The sequence below is a fragment of the Crocodylus porosus genome, unplaced genomic scaffold (genome assembly GCF_001723895.1).
Source record: "Crocodylus porosus isolate Cpor-Errol unplaced genomic scaffold, CroPor_comp1, whole genome shotgun sequence".
NCBI classification, from domain to species: domain Eukaryota; kingdom Metazoa; phylum Chordata; order Crocodylia; family Crocodylidae; genus Crocodylus; species Crocodylus porosus.
Genome location: NW_017728947.1, coordinates 58,984,147 through 59,001,550, shown reverse-complemented (window position 1 = coordinate 59,001,550; position 17,404 = coordinate 58,984,147). Strand labels below are relative to the sequence as shown.

The 17,404-nt window shown below is 41.8% G+C and overlaps 1 protein-coding gene across 1 annotated transcript in view; it reads left to right on the top strand.

The window, feature by feature from the left end:
• The window catches only part of RYR3 (ryanodine receptor 3), a 537,566-nt gene that overhangs the window by 383,454 nt on the left and 136,708 nt on the right, over window positions 1-17,404 (top strand). The window contains exons 54-60 of the mRNA XM_019551798.1: window positions 1,148-1,294; window positions 3,555-3,617; window positions 5,277-5,352; window positions 5,516-5,639; window positions 11,416-11,531; window positions 11,840-11,907; window positions 16,046-16,167. Coding sequence (XP_019407343.1) covers window positions 1,148-1,294; window positions 3,555-3,617; window positions 5,277-5,352; window positions 5,516-5,639; window positions 11,416-11,531; window positions 11,840-11,907; window positions 16,046-16,167 — 716 coding nt within the window. The remainder of the gene's footprint in view (window positions 1-1,147; window positions 1,295-3,554; window positions 3,618-5,276; window positions 5,353-5,515; window positions 5,640-11,415; window positions 11,532-11,839; window positions 11,908-16,045; window positions 16,168-17,404) is intronic.

Sequence of the window (17,404 nt, the reverse complement as noted above, 5' to 3'; positions counted from 1 at the left end):
GGCTAGGGTCTGGAACCAACTTCCAAGAGAAGTGGTACTCTTTGCTGCCATGGCAGGGGGTCGGACTAGATGATCTGCTCAGGTCCCTTCCGACCCTAGAAACTATGAAACTATGAAACCCTTCCCTGGTCCTGTTAATCCTTCCACCATGGACCAACTAGTCTCTACAATCTTGCTAACTGTCCCCCAGACCCCCACCGGTTTCTCTCCCCCCCCCAGTTCTGACAACCCCCACTTCCCCAGGCACCTGTAAGCCCCCATGGACCCACTAGCACCTTCTGGCCCAATCTCGGCCCCTCCTCCCTGCCCCATCTTAGTCAGATTGGGCTCCCAGCACCAGTGAACATATGTATATTTTATAGCTGACACTTGATCTACAATCACATCACTTAAAATAAACCACGTGATTGTAGATCAGATCCTGGGAACATCTGTACAGGGCCTTAGTTATTTATGACTACTATTTCTAACAGTTGCGATACACTAATAGCAATAATTTGAAAATACTTAATGTAAAATGATCTATTTTTCCTTGTTACAACATTTCTTTTATGCAGTGCCTTTATTTTTAATAAAAATGGAAGAATATAATCCCAGGCAATTATATCTAATTATGTTGTATTTACACCAGTGGAGGAATAGCCCATTTTCTCATATTTTACATCTGTGACTGTTTTGCATCTGACTCAAAATTTGGTGAAAAAAGCAACACTCCTGATGACAAGTTCAAATGTTCCTGTTCTCGTGTTTGCTGATGTATAGGAAAAATAGCACCTTTGACTTGTGGACTGAAATTATTGCACTATGCTTTTTCCAAGTTGTTCAGAAAGATCAAGAAATTCTTAAACCACTGCAAAATATCTATTACCTATTGCTTTAGAGTTCATTTCCATGCTACACTTTGTTTATCATGCAGGGTGACATGTTCTAGCAGTGAGGAAAACATGTAACCAACATGACTATTTTAAAAACAACTTGTAACAAAGAAATAAAAAATAAATTCTTATCTTCCGTCATATCTTTGCTATGCTTGGTGACTTTAATAAGACTTGCCTGCATCTAACTGAGTGAAGAATGTTTTCTCGTAACGTTTCACAAGCCACTGGAAAAAAGCCTGTATCATTCATTCATTCATTTTTCCTTAAAGGAAAAGGAAATTTATCGTTGGCCTGCAAGAGAATCTCTTAAAACTATGTTGGCTGTGGGATGGAGGCTGGAAAGGACCAAGGAAGGAGAAGCAATGGTACAGCAGCGTGAAAATGAAAAGCTTCGCAGCATATCTCAGTCCAGCCAAGTAAGGCAAAACTGTTTACACAGAGATCAGTCAGTTCCTTTGCTTACAGAGCACTGATACTAAAATGTGTTTCAGATTTGTTTTAAAGAAACTTGCTACAGATAGATTCCAAAATTGGGAGTTGACTCAAAAATAATAAATATTCTGCATTACTAATGAGGGACTTATAAAGAAAAGTAGGGCTGTGTGAAGCTTCGGTCCCTGATTCAATTCAGCAGATATTCAGTCCGATTCAGTGGCTGAATCTCCCAATCCAAATAGAATCAGAAGACTCTTTAATCTCTCTGAGTCAAACTGGAACCCTCTGAACTGATTTGGAGAGATTCAGAAAGATTCAGCGATTCAGACGTAGACCCAGCTTTAAACGTTTTTTCTACATAACTATCAGGTGGCTCACGAACACTGCGATGCTGGGGCACATGGAGTGTCCCACAGGAATGTGGGGGGGCTCCCCTGTGTGCTTGGCAGCAGACCAGAAGCATTTCCAGTCTGCTTTGGGGGCCTCTGGCAAGCACACTGGACTCCCGGCCCCCCCCCACCCCAGCTTGGTGACTGGTGCCTCCTGGGTCCCGGGAGGGTGGGGCAGGGAGGGCACCTGGGATCCCCCTGTGGCCAATTGGTGGGGAGGAGCCCAGCGCACTCCTCAGCAGACCTCTAACTGGACCAGAAGTACTTTGGTTCACTTCCGGGTTTGCTGCCGAGCATGTAGAGGGCCCCTCCCACACACTCCTGTTGGATGCTCCATGTGCTCCAGCATTGCAGCATTCTCAAGGTATTTAGAAAAAACATTTAAAGCTGTGTCTATGTTTGAATCAGCATTGACAAATCAAATCACTGTCTCTGATTCAGGCTGAATCCAAATGAAATAGAGACCTCTTGACATGCCCGTAAAGAAAAGGAAGTCTCTAAGAGAAGCCTGTTGGAACCAACCTCTCTCCATTTCTATATGGGTAGACTTGGAAATCAAGCCTTTTTGCATAACCAACCTAGAAATCCTTGCCAGAGTATTTGCAACCTTTTGTTTCATGTTAAATGACCCTAATAGTGGAGGCATCTCTGAGAGGTTGAGGTTTGTTTTTTTTGTTTGAACAAAAAGGCCTCTAATGGTTTTTGGTGAAGAACTATAATGGGCTGTGACCGCACTAAATATATTACTAAGAAAAAGAAAGCTTGGCCTTTTAAAAGTCTTTCGTTGTATTTAAAATGTTCCTAAAATGTGATTACATGAATACATCATGTATTTTTTGTCATACAGCACACCCCATATATAATATGCACCTTGTTTCTTAAAGGAGGCTTGAAGAAAACAAATCTTCATGTCAGAAGTGGCACAAGGATTTTTACCACCCTAGGCAAATTAAATTTTGTCACCCTCCCTTGTAATGTTCTTGGGTGTTGGTGAGGGCAAGCACCAGACAGGGCCCTGGAATGGTGGCTCAGCAATGCTGGAGCTTCCCTGCTTTCTTCTGCCCATTCCCAGACCCCTGAGGCAGCCTCCAATAAGCATGTAAAGTGTATGCACACTATTTTTGCTGCCCCTTCAATCTGCCACCCAGGCAGCTGCCTGTGCTACCTAGCCAGTTACATTGGCCCTGCTTCATGGTACAAACTGAACAGCAACATTTAGAGAGCCAAGCCTATTTCTGAACTGTCTGCTAGCCCCATGTTAGGCCATGTCATCCAGCCAGGAGACTCCCAAAGCTGTGGTAATTAACTGCCTCATCCTATTAACCTCTTCCTTGTTGCCCAGTCAATCAAAGTCTTCCTTCCTTTCTCGGGGAATTCTGATAAATTGGGTCACTTGCCACTGGGATGTATTCATACTGGCTAGGTATTCACTGTCACCCCCTGGAAGAAATTTGCAATACCTGAAAGGTGACTGTTCCACCCAAAATGCTTGGCAGTATGCATGTGGTCACCTCTAAACCAAGGCAGTTCTGAACCAGTTCCCAATCGGTAACATTGTTGGAATGGTTCTAGTGTTCGTCCGTCTGCATCCTCACATGCTCAACTTTAATCACATTGTTTATCGTGTTGGACTTAGATGAATAAAAAAAAGTGTGCCAAGAATAAATAAGCTTATTGTAGCCTGTATCATACATTTAACCTACCAGATGTTTTCATTCCTGTATAAGGCATAACAGTCAATACAAGTCCTATTGAAAGGTTTAAATATGTTAATTCCAGTTGCAAGGGTAACTTGGTGATAAAATATATAGTAGAAAAGTAGCGACCAATAATGCTTCCTTTTATTTTCCAGGGAAATGGATACAGTCCAGCACCACTTGATCTTTCTAATGTTGTCCTTTCTAGGGAACTTCAGGTTTGTATTCTTATTTCCAGTATTTGCTGGAGAAAAATATGAAGTGTCTTTTTGTAGGGCTAAAGGTATTCAAAGGTTTTTATGGGTACAAGAACACTTCTATGCCTGTTGAAACCTCGTAGTCAATTTTGGAAAATGACATTTACTATTTAGGCTACTGGCAGTGTTTCAGCTATTCAGGGGTCAGCAACCCCTGGTGCATGTGCCTGAGCATGGTACATAAAACCATTTTGCTTGGCATACCACAGCCAGCCCGGGCTCTTGAAAGGCCCCTGCTGCAAGTCACGGAGTCTGGGCTGCTCACAGCAGGCAGCGGGGAACCTACAAGTAGCTGCATCGTGGTCCATTGAGCCCCAGCCTTGCTCGTTGCTTGTGGCAGTACTAGTTGGTATCACCTGGCCCTGGAGGAGTTGCAAGCAAAATATTTTCAGTATCTGATCTTCAGAAACTGCCTCCTGCCTTAGTTCTAAAGAGCATGAGTTTGTCAATCTTCCAGATATTTTTCAAAGCCCACCTGTATTGCCAGACTTTTCTTAAGATAGAGTAAAAGAATTTATAGCTATGGCATCATTACTTGAGGTAAATTTACTGAAGAAAGTAAGCTATAAACAGCACTGCTGTTCTGTATGTTTTGTTGTTAAACATACCTGTTCCCTGACTATTGAATGGGTCATTTTAGAAATATAAAATAATTCATTTTTGAGTCAGAATAAAAATATCTTCTCTTATGGAGAGTTTAGCTTGTGCTTCCTGCCATCTATCAGTCTGTAGGGGGATGGATAGAAAGCTGCATTGCTCCCTTACTTCTGTAGCTTCTAGTCCCCCACGCCAACCCTTTTCCATTGTTAATCCTCTTTTGTACAACACTACAGCCAGCTCTTCTTTCTCTTCTACCTCCATGTTGTTGGCGTTTACCATCTTCCAAAATTCATGTATCAATCTTCTTCTTTGACTGATATTGTGCCTTTACTGTCTCATACCTGCCTCCCCCTTCATGTACTACCTATTTCTTCTCTCTTACCTTATAATTAAGATTATCATCTCCTTAAGGCAGGACCCATCTTTTTCTTCTTTGTACTGTACCTTTTAAAATGCCATTCATGACTAGGATGCCTTAGTACCAATAAAAATACAATTATTCGTTTTGGTAAATAATGATTTTAAGCACTCTTATTCAAAGGCATCACTGAATTCTGTGCCATGGGCAGAGATGGTAAGTACAGTTGTGCAGAAAGCGGGGACTGAGCACTGCAAGGTCTTACCTTACTCCATCTGTTGAGGCAGATCTTGGGGCCAACTCCACACACCTTGCCCAGCTGCTGAGGTAGCAACATGCTGCGCTAAATTGGTGCTTGGTGTTGTCTTTGCTCGTCCTCCCCTTCCCTCCACAGTTACACAGCTGCTGTACCACGCGGTGAAAAATATCTCTGGACCTGGATTTGCCCTTACTCACGTTGTTTCACATTAGACACAAAAATACCTCTTTGTGTACAGGTCAAGGTAATTACTCTGAAGAAATACTGGCTATCTTATCTTATAATGTTTTTGTACACCAACTCAAGTTTCAAAGTATATTTGCATGGAATTGTTTTTTAAATGTTCATTAAATTTACCTTTTGATTTTGAACTGTCTTTTTTCTTTTCTTGATCATGATATAGGGAATGGTTGAGGTAATGGCAGAAAACTATCACAACATTTGGGCCAAGAAGAAGAAAATGGAATTGGAGAGCAAAGGTAAGACTGAAATCCTCCAAAGAAAACCAAAGAAAATGGGACTGGGGAAAAATGAGCCCTAGTGCTCAAAAGACAGCAGGACAATGTCAATTAGGTAGTTCCCATTTCATTTGCAAAAGAATGTTATAATCAAAAAACTTATAGCTCTCTCAACTTACCAAAGGTGGAGGTAGTCATCCTTTATTGGTACCTTACGACACCCTGACAGCCAAAGAGAAATCTCGGGACCGAGAGAAAGCACAAGAGCTGTTTAAATTCCTTCAAGTGAACGGTATTGTCATATCTAGGTAAGCCATGTATTTATGTAAAATATTTTCTCACTTATAACTTCATCCTTGTTGACTTCTTTATCTCTTATTCTTTTATGTTAATCATTAACAGCTTAATTACCACTTAGCATAGGATCTGTAAATAATTTTATTTTCTCATCTTTTCTGAACTTAGGAAATGATAAATTATTATAATTTTGGATATGGCATTTACAAATAAGATGTATAGTTACACGCGTAATCGTGATATATTCAAAATAGAACAAGATCAAAATAAAAGTCGGCAGACAGCTCAAAACTTTATAATTTAACAATCAGCTGTTGTCAGTAAAGATCTTGGGGAAAACAGACTTTGTGGTCTAATGCACTAGAAATGCATATGCACAACAAAATTTTTTAATTGGATTTTGTGACAACTAGTCTTTAGGGCAATGTTGAACCAAATAAGACAAAGAGACTCTTTGGTGTGTATCCCAGTATAGCTTGTTCATACAGAGTAGCTGAATTATGAGAAACATTATGCCATGTATCATGATATCTGAGGGCTAGACAGGGTCTAAGTGATGACTTATTTTGTGGTTAAAAAGGAAGTTCATTATTTCTATATTTGTTGGCCTCATGCTATTGAGTCACAAATTATTAGGCCAGAAGCGAAGAATCATCTAAGTAGTATACTTTTGTAAAAATTAAATGAGAAATTACCTAAGATATACTTTGTAGGGCCATGTATGTTTTCTAGTATGGAACATTATTTCTTTTAAACTAAAATGAGCCTGTAAATAATGGGATTCTTCTGTATTTTGCAAAAGGGAGTTAGCTAGAATTTTGGGGTTTTTGTAAAAGCAGTGCCTATAGGGAAAATATAGCCTTGAGTTTGTAGGAATCAATATAAGTTAACATTTAGAACCCACAGCCACACACACAGGTGTTCTATCTTGACTCAGTAGTATGGCTATGGCTCCAGTGGAACTATTCATTGCAGTAAAGCTGACCATATGGCTAAAGATATAACAGGATAGGGTTCCAAAAATATATTCCTTTATTACTGGCAAGTGAAGTCTACTTCATTCAGTTATTTACATTCTCTGTAGGTAGAGATCAGAGCAGTGAGGGTAATAAATACAGCTACCAGCCAAAGTGCAGGTATATTAAAACAGCAGCACTGTTCTTTGTAGCTTATACATGGAAATAGACAGCTCCTCTGAGTTAATTGCATAGAAAACTTGGGCATACCATTAGATCTACTGAAATGTTGGTCTTCACTCTTCCCCATAAGCTGCCTGTGACGGTCCTAACATGGAAACTAGTTTCAAATACACATAGAAGAGTTGGCAGTTATCCAGAAGAGTCCTGTGCAGCTTTCTCATGAGCCTTGATTGTTGCAGTGGGCCTTGCAGCTGTCATCTGCATCTACATGAATTTCATTCCTATAGAACAACCCCTTCCTGATTTTTTTTTTATGCATGTGGGTGTGTAAATTATAACCAGAGATATAATGATTGCAAGCAGTGATTTAAAAATGTGTTCTCTTGATATATCACTAGCTAAATCTCTACATGTAAGGATATAGAGATATAAATAGATAGATATATCAAGATAGCATGTTTTGAAACCTGTGAATACAAATACTGCATCTCTAGAATTTCATTCAAACACATGTTAAATTAAATCATATAAACTGGTCTGTAATTGGAAGTGCACTGTATGTACTCTAGATCAGTGGTCTCCAAACTTTTTTGATCGCGAACCCCTATCAGTAAAAAATTTTTGAACACACACCCCCAATATATGTATAATTATATAAATAGAAGTTCTAATATTTTCTTTCTGCACCCCAATGGATCATCTTGCGCACCCCACTTTGGAGACCACTGATGTAGATAGATTTTTCCAGGCTTTACTCAGGTATAGATTAGAAACAGTCTGAAGTCCCTTTAAGATGCTTTCATTCCTCGTAAATGGGCTTGTAAATTGAGAAAGAAGACAGCTGATCTTGTTGCCTCCAATATAGGATTCTTTGCTGTTCAATGGAGCTAACAATTCCTTTTGATGTTTCTGGAAATTACATGCAATCATTTAGCAATCATGACATAATATAAACTGAAGAAGAGTATGTTCACTGTATCCTCAGTAAAAGTAAGCAGCATATTTTGTTGCATTACATACTGTGAAATCAGGCAGCAGGAGATGGCTGTCAGGCATACATAGCTGCCAGACACTTGCTGTTACTGTAATAGTACACCGCATGCCAGGATAAATGCATAAAGAGTCATTACGTTGCACAAAAGGTGGTGAATCTTTAAAAACAGAACACTGAAATGTATAAAGTGTCATCTACATCAGTGGTCTCCAAAGATGATCCATTGGGGTGCGAGAAGAAAATATTAGAACTTCTATTTATATTTATATAAATATACATATATTGGGGGTGCGTGCTCAAAAATTTTTTACTGATAGGGGTGCACTAATATAAATATACATATATTGCAAATTTAAATATACATATATTGGGGATGCATGCTCAAAAATTTTTTACTGATAGGGGTGCGCGATCAAAAAAGTTTGGAGACCACTGATCTACATAGCACTAGAGGGAAGAAGCACAAGAATGGAGTGACCATGAACAAATAGCAAGCAAAATAAATGTCAAACAAACATTGAGGTAAGAGAGTGGAAGAGATAAGAGGATAAAAAGAAGTCTCTTTTGAGAATAGAACAAAAAATTAAAATAGATATGGTCATGAGACTTGAAGGTATCAAAACAAAACAAACAAAATAAATGATGTAGACAATGCCAGGAGAATTTCACTGAGGTCAAGTTCACCTACAATGCATAGATTCATAGATTATAGTTGGAAGGGACCCAATGGATCATCATGTCCAACACCCTGCCCCTGGCAGGAAAGAGGACCAAGGTCAGACGATCCCAACCAGGTGATGTCAACCTCCTCTTGAAGACCTCCAAGTTAGGCGACAGCACCACCTCTCTTGGAAGCCCATTTCAGACTCTGGCAACCCTTATTGTAAAAAATTTCTTCCTAATGTCTAACCTAAATCTACTCTCCACTAGTTTGCACCTATTATTCCTAGTTACTTCCTGAGGCGCTCTAGTAAACAGTGCATCCCCAGTTCCCTGCTGTCCTCCCCTGATAAATTTATAGGCGCCCCCAAGGTCACTCCTCAACTGTCTTTTGTATAGGCTGAAGAAATCCATATCTCTCAACCTCTCATAGGGTCTTTCACGGAGACCACTAATCATTTGGGTGGCCCTCCTCTGAACTCTTTCCAGATCCTCCATGTTCCTCTTGAATTGCAGCACCCAAAACTGGACACAGTACTCTAACTGTGGCCTGATTAGGGCTGCATAGAGAGGGAGCATCACCTCCGTCAATCTATTGGTCATGCATCTGCTAATACATGACAACGTGCGATTGGCTTTGTTGAATGCCTTGTTGCACTGCCAACTCATGTTCATGTTGGAGTCAACTATGACTCCAAGATCTCTCTCAGCCTCTGAGCTGCTAGAAGGACATTCCCCAACCTGTAGGTGTGCTGGGGATTCCTCCTTCCTAGGTGGAGTACCTTAAATTTATTTTTGTTGAATTGCATTCTATTACATTCCACCCATTGATCTAAAGTGTTCAGGTTGGCCTGTAACTGCTCCCTGCCCTCTGTTGTAATTAGGATGGTATAACATATTTTTCAATTGTTTTCCTTTTTTAATAAATGATGTCTCACCATTATTGTCATTTAATTTGAATTATGCCTCTAAGGAAATGGCTTGAAGAATTTGCACCTCAAGAAAATGATTATGTATCTAAGGTTGCACAGAAACATTACATTTCTGCTGGTAGAATCATAGGTTTTCTGGTACAAACCTGGGTGTACAAACATTCAAGGAGTTTATACCAGATCAAAAATGGCAGGTGTGGTAGAAACTTCTACCTTATCCAATGAGGTAGAAGACACCTCTGATAGTGCTTCTACCAGTTGAATGAATCCTTGTACATTTACCCTATCAACAGAAGTCACCACACTGTTCTCCAGCATCCCAGTGGTCATTGTTCTTTCCACCCCTGCCCCTCACCAACCTGCAATGAGACAGTCTATTACTTGGGTTACACTCTACCATTGGAACCTAAGACATGGCAAACCACTCCCCCTGACAGCTGAGGAGCCAAAAAAGTCCATCTCTTCTCCACACCCCAAGCTGTGAAGTTGTATTACCCTAAGCAGACAGGGGAATCCTACCCACCAGCACCCTAGCCTGCCTCTCCCCCTCACCAACTACCCTCCTCCACCCCTTGACCTGGACCCCTACAGGGACATGTGTGTGTGTGTGTGTGTGACTGCATCACCACAGCCAGAGCTCTGTCAGTGGTGACAGGGTTTCTCATGGCAGTAGCTTGTGCCAAATTGAGAGCTAGGGTGCTGGCACCTCCAGCAGCACCAGCCCTAGCTCCAGCAAAGCCCTAGTTCTGGCTATGGAGGCAGGCTTTCCCATAGCAACAGCCCATGCTCCAATGAGAGACAGGATGCTGAAAGATGCATCAGCACTGTGAGCAAAGCCATTTCATTGACCCTTCCCACTCCTGGCCAAACCTGCCCCCTCCCAGAAACAGAGCCCCCAGCATGTGACCTGTAAGCATCAGAACCACCAGTACCCAACCCCAAACTTGACCAGAACCACCCAACCTGCACTGGAAATGGGTCCACTGATTGGTGCCAGAGGGGTAGGGATCCAGTGTGGGCTCCTAGAGGAGAAATTGAGAGACTTTCCTACTGGAAAGCCTGACAGTTGAAGGGGAGGAAGGGGGTATTATAAGGAGGAGGAGATGTGGTTCTCTGTGGCACCCACCCAGTCAGTCCTGTCCCACGCAGTCAGGGTGGCTAGGATCTGGAGCCAACTTCCAAGGGAAGTTCTGCTTGCTCCTACCCTAGGGGTCTTTAAAAGGAGGCTAGATAGGCATCTTGGCAGGGTTGTTTGACCCCAGCATTCTTTCCTGCGTATGGCAGGGGGTCAGACTTGATGATCTGTTCAGGTCCGTTCTGACCCTACCAACTATGAAACTATGCCCTGGAGTGCTGTCAGCTGTCTCTGGGTAGACTGGGGAGCCGTCAAAGCATGCTGGGATGTGTGCTTTGGGGCCCGTCAACTAGGTGCTCTTGGCAGCATAGTCTGTTTGCAGAACATACAGCCACCCCCTGAACACTTGTACAGTATTGTACTGATAGGGTTTGCAACCACTTAAACTAAACTGCTAAACTGCCACTGATTTATTTGACACTTGCGCACACTCTACAAGACTTAGTAACCTAAGTCCTATTGACTTTCAAGTTATTCTTTCTATAGCCCAAAGTGAGATAAGTGGTATTAAAAAAAATTTAGGGATAGCTAATGAGATCCAATCCTGCTAGGCTCTATTTAAACACAGCCTATAAAGCATTCAACCCCCTTGACTTTCACTGAAGTCAGTGGAAATGGAGTGGTCAGCACTCAACAGGATGAGACTCAAAATTAGTGCATTTTTACTTGTATAAGGTGCTTGTAGTTCTTTAAGTTTGTAATACTGAATGATTAACTGTAAACAAAAATTTTTCTCTAAAAATGTGAGCTTTTATGAAGTCAGTACAGTCTAATAGGTTTATGGAAAGAGAATTGCTGTGATAGATAGATTTTGATTTATGAAAACCTGCCTTGATAAACTAATAAAAAAATTATAGACCTTTTCATAGAGGTATATTATGTGTGACGTCTTCATAATATTTTCCGCTGTAAACTTCTTTAAAATAGGGGTCTTAATGATATGGAACTGGATGCTTCATCCATGGAAAAAAGGTTTGCATTTAAATTTCTGAAGAAGATTTTAAAATATGTTGACTCTGCTCAAGAGTTCATTGCACATTTAGGTAAGTGTTCCTATATTAAAATGTAAAAGTAGTTAATATCAAAGCTTTACCACAAAAAAGAAAATGTATTATATTAAAATTTCTACTTCACATTTGATGACTTACTGCTATTGAGAAAATACATGGCAAGCTTCTGATAATTAGTTATTTGCTTTTAAATTGCAAATTGAGTCTTTGGTGCCACCATATTAATTATAATTTTTACCTATTCACAACTAAGTTTGTAAGGCTGTTTTAAAGGTTTGAAGAGTTTAATGTTTCTTTTTTCCTTAGCTGTATTCATATCTGCCTTGATTTTATCCTTTCAGAAGCCATTGTTACCAGTGGAAAAACAGAGAAATCCCCACATGATCAAGAAATTAAATTTTTCGCCAAAGTGAGTAACTTAATACTTTAAGGAATGCACCAAAACTGCTGCTATTATGCAGAGCACAGTGTGTGTTAATAATAAAGAGTTATGCATGTAAGGAAATGTCTGTTTTCCCATCTACCTGGGTATTGAATCTAACAGTGATAAATAACATTTGCAGAAGTATTGCTTTGAGGCACTGTTTCTAGGAATGATTTTTATATGCAGTAAGGGTATAAGGCTAAAAGGCTATCTATTTATAATAGATAAAATGTAATATTCTTTTGTTGGACTGTGACAGGGGGCAAACTTGTGGCCAGATCACAGGTTGGCCCACTCACCTGCCTAAGGCAGTCTGCCCTGACTTGCCTGCCACGACTTGAATGTTAACATTATTTATTAAGCAGGAGGCTGCTCTTACACTACCCTGATACCAGGGGGTGCTGTCCACAGCTCCAAACCTTCCCTAAGCCTTGCAGATGGCATCTAGATTGATATTGCTCCCCAGTCTGAGACTGGGGGTAGCTGAGTCCTTTGTTAGCCTCATTGACACACTCATTCACGCTGCCCTCCCTCTCATAGCAGGCCTCTTGCACTCCATCCCCCTCTCACAGGGGCCTCTTACATACTGCCCATCACTGGGCCACTCTCTACTGCCCTTGCTCCCCTCAAGCAATCTCTTTTGGCCTTTGGGCTTAGCTACTCTCTCCCTGGCACTACCACACAGCAACTTTGGCTTCCTCGAGATCACCTACTCTGTGTGGTGTAACCTTGTGCCCTCATCAAGCAACTGATTTTCCCCACACACTTGGGGTTGGCCCAGGTACCTCCCTTCAAGCCAGTCGAGCAGCCCTACTTGGTACGCCCCTGGTGCAGCCCTCCAGGCCACCCTCAGCAGCTCTACTCTGCACCCCTATATGTTCAATCCTTCAGGTGCCCCTTATTGCATCCTACTCTGAGTGGGCCCTCATACTACATCCAACAAGCTACCCCCTTGGGCTTCTGGGATCTCACATCCCTGCTGGGCTCAGGTATCTCACTATTAATGCATCTGGGCCACCTTGCTCCCACTACTCACACAATTACCCACCAGATGGTGGGGGCCAGGATTAAGGCAATCCTACCTGCCTTTCACTAGGGAGGTTAGCAGTCCTGGTATTTAATTGAGACTGCCCCACCACAAGCAGTCCCACCAGGCCTCCCTGGCAGGGTGCAGTTTTAGGTCATGCCCACCCTAAGAGCCTCTAGACCATCCCCATAGCTCCTGCCCTTACCTCCAAGATGTTCCTGAGCTGTAGCTCAGCCAGCTGATTTTTCTTTCTTGGCCACAAACTGCTACCTCACCCTATAAGAACTAGGTCCTAGTTCTTGGCCACCCTAATCAGGCACCTGCTGGTTGCGTGCCTCCAACCTTTAAAGTGGAAAGCATCCAAAGTTGCGTTGCCATAGGAACATACAAGTAATTTTTGAGTTTTGCTATCTAAGGATATTACTGTGGCAAACATACCTTAGTATTTTTTAATAACAGGATTCAGTATTTATATGCATAAGAATGGCATATGTACTTGCATTTACAGGATACAATTACAATTCTCAAGCTTCAAAGAATAAATTGATGACTATTTAAGTTCAGATTTTTTTTCTCAGAGACGGTATTGGTTAGTGATATGGAAAGATGAAGGGCACATCCTGTTGGATGCCAGTTGCTGCTGGGAGCAAAATATGGAAGTAGAGGGCCCTAGGTTGGTAGTTCTAAGAGTGCAGACAGACAAAACTTTTGAAAGAAACCACAACAGGCTTGGAAACATTAATAAACATAAGGCATCTTTACATGTGCTCCGGGGCATGGTGGAAGGGGTGACACTTTAATTAGAGCAGCTCTGAGAGCCATTGTAATTAAAGCACCAACAGCATCAGGTGTATTCAGTGTCCTGTGTTTGAAAATGGCAGTGGGGGCACTTTAACTAAAGCTCATTCAACAAGGTTTAGTTAAAGCACCCCTACCACCATTTTGAAATGCAAAGATGCTGAATACATGTGACCTGGAGGCTGCTGGAGTGCACTAATTACCGTGCTCCAGCAGTCTCGCAGCAGACTCAATTAATCATGTCTGCTTCAATGTGTGCTAATTAGCATGTGTTGGAGCAGGCATCCATCGTGTGTGTAAGTGCCCATAGTGTTTCAGCTGCTGGACAGACATACAGCTCATGTTGACCCCAACTTTTCCCCACCCAGCTAGATCACTTAAAAATCACTGCCACTACATGCAGCAAAATGCTTTTCAGCCAGGGATCCAATAGGGGGCTGCAGCCTCTTCCCTTTCCCCAACAGGATTATCTCCAATCCCCTTTGCCCCCTCCATGATGGGGGCTGTGGACTGCGGCATGACAGGGGCTGTGAAGCCAGTGTTAGTGAGTGGAATCCTACCTCTCTTTCTCTTCTTCCCTAAATCCCCTCCCCTCTCACTTAAGTGGAAGACAGAAGACCAAGAGCTATGCAGGGATTTGAGACTAGATCTGGGGGGGGAGGGGCAGTGGAAGGACTGTAGAGATCTCTTGGTTCTAACAGTTGGAGGACAGTGTAGGTCCTCCCAATTCTAGAAGTAGCTAGCAGTAGTGTTGGGGGAAGTGGGAGTACAGGGCTCTCCTGATTCTGGTGATAGGCTCTCAGTTTCATCAGTGGTGGGGACTGTCTTGGCCAGGAAAGCCACCCCAGGATTTTTTTTATTATTATTTTATTTATTTTTTTACTGACAAACTTTTTTACTGGCTTATGTTTTTACTGACACATGTTTTACATACTGTAAATGTAACCCTTTTGTGAGGCTCTGGACCAAAGTAATAACAAGGACCAAATTTAGGAGTTTAACACCAATTTTCTAAATCTGGCTTGAAACCTCACCCAGAAACCTCTGAAAATAAAGCTTAACTGGGTATTCTAAAGTGAACAAACTTCCCCACACACAATGTTCAACTGAACCAGGGTTTATTACATGAAAAAATGGGATAGACATGCCACCATAGGTAGGGTGGGCAATTATTTGGGTTGGAGGACCATTTGAGGAGTTTCAGTGAAGTGTAGTGGGCCAGAGAAGGAGGGGTGGTGATATGGCCCAGTGCAGCAGGGGGAGGAGGAGTCATTCAGTTCTATCCAATACCAGCCCATCTACCCCGCACACACCACCGGGGCACTGGACAAGGTGGGGTCTCCATGGAGATTGACCTGGGACCTCTATGAGCAGGGTACACTCAGCTGGGCTGATGGGATGGATATGCAGGCAGGTGGGGAGCAGCATCTGGGAGTGGGGCATGCAGGCAGGGTTGAGGCCAGATCATGGGACAGTGACAGCACAGGGTCAGGGCCTGGGCAGAGCCCTGATCCAGTCCACACATGCCCCTGTGATTGGCACCAGTTACACAGGCAGGGACATGTGGGGAGCAGATCGTGGGTCTACCCTGTGCCCCAGCCCCCGACCCCGTGCTGTCACCACCTCAAGATTCTGGCCCTGGCCTTGTCTGCCCATTCTGGTCCCAAACACCACTTGCTGCTCATCTGTGGCTCTACCTCATCTGTCCAGTTGAGCACATCCTGCTCACGGGGGTCCCAAGCCAGTCTGGCACCTGTAGTGCTGGGTGTGGGGTGGACTGGCAGAGGCAGTTGGTCAGAGTGAGCTGCAACAATGAAGGCTGCCATAAAGCTGAGCCCAGGTGCTGCACTGCCTCTGCCCCATTGTATATCAAAGGGTATAAAACTACACACACACTGCTTGTCCTCTGAAGCACTTTTAAGGCATTTGAAATGCGTAAACTATGACATCTATCTATATCCTAATACTTTCACTCAATAGATAACTGATAAGAGAATAACCCAAGATCTCCTATATCCTTAATATTCTGCTATTCCCATCTTCATTTTCATGAGGAATAACAGCATCTCAAAGTATACTATTTGTTGTGTTGTATATCATTTTTTCAGTTTGAATTTGACAGTTCTGAGATTTTTATTTCTCTCTCTCAGTGACTCTTATTACTTTTAGATGTTATATTACAATTGCATTTTATAGTCAGAGGCATAAAGGTAGTGTGGCTTGTTGAGATCCTGAAGGATATACTTACTGATATCTTGTATAAATACCAAAAGTACATTTTGTATTCATATCTTTTAGGTTCTACTGCCATTAGTTGACCAGTACTTTACCAATCATTGCCTGTACTTCCTTTCATCTCCCACTAAGTCACTCAGTAGCAGTGGATATGCTTCAAATAAAGAAAAAGAAATGGTAGCAAGGTAAGATAAATATTGTGGGATTAAAATGAAGCATACAAGGTTTTTTTTAATGATTGAAAATGGCAGTAGTTTCTTCCAATTGATAAAATAGTTGATGAATCAAGATTTTACTTTTTTAGTAAAATGGTAATGACTACCATTTCCATCTTTATTCTTAATTGAAAGTATTTCATGGTTTGGCAGTGATAATTTTTTAATCAATCATTTAATTAAGAAAATGAAGTAAAAACTGCAAATAATTGCAATAATAGTTTTTTTAAAAGGTAAAATCTTTTAACATGTTTGGTTTTGACTGAAAGATTAGTATCACAGTATGTTGGTTTAGCAATTTACGTTAAGAGTTTAGTAGTATTGCACCCTTGCTTTCACAGGCTGCCATCTTTTGTTAGCAGTCACAACAGGAAGAACAAGCTACTATATGGCTGCTAGGAAGCTCTGGCTGCCCTTAACTCAACTCTGAAATAAGTACAGCCATCACCTGTCAGTATCAAGCTATGAATATCCCTGGGTACAGACTAGTTTCTCATTCCTAGAGTTTCACACTCTGAAAAAGGATGCAGAAAAATACGAGAGAAGCTAACATAGCTGCTACTAACTACTGTGTCAGTTTTATTACTAAATAGATAACATCAGGCTCCAGGACTCAAATAACTTTCTTTAGAACTAAAACAAAATGTAAAAATAATAGTGTGGTGCAAGCCAGACAAAAATTATTAAACATCCCAAAAGCCCAATTATAGCTAATGGCTGTACCTGAATATCCTTAACAGTGGAATGATAGACCTTTCCTTCATGCCCGCTCCCCTTCCCCCAATTTCTGCTTACCCTATCAGAAGAAACTCTGGCTGCCAGCATCAGAAAATAGGTTAATACTGATAAAGGCTTTCAGTGTTGTTAGCAAATAGGTTTCCAGCAAGGTTTACTCTAAGGGAAAATTGAAGCAACTTATTTCCCATTATTCAATTTATTGGAGATAAACAGTTTGACAAGAGTACCCATTTTCAGTTTGTTTCATTCATAAATGAATGAACCAATTTACATGCATGTTCTCAGAAACATAGGTGACATGTAGGGGAGGCACAAGATGGGGGGGGCGTGTGCCCTCCCTGAGATTACCCTTTGCTGGCCAGGGAGTGAGGGGGGAGCAACAGACAGTGCCCCCCACCTGAGAATGTGGGTGCACTGAGAGAAGCACCAGCAGCACTTCCAGGGTTGCCACTGGCATTTCTGGTTTGCT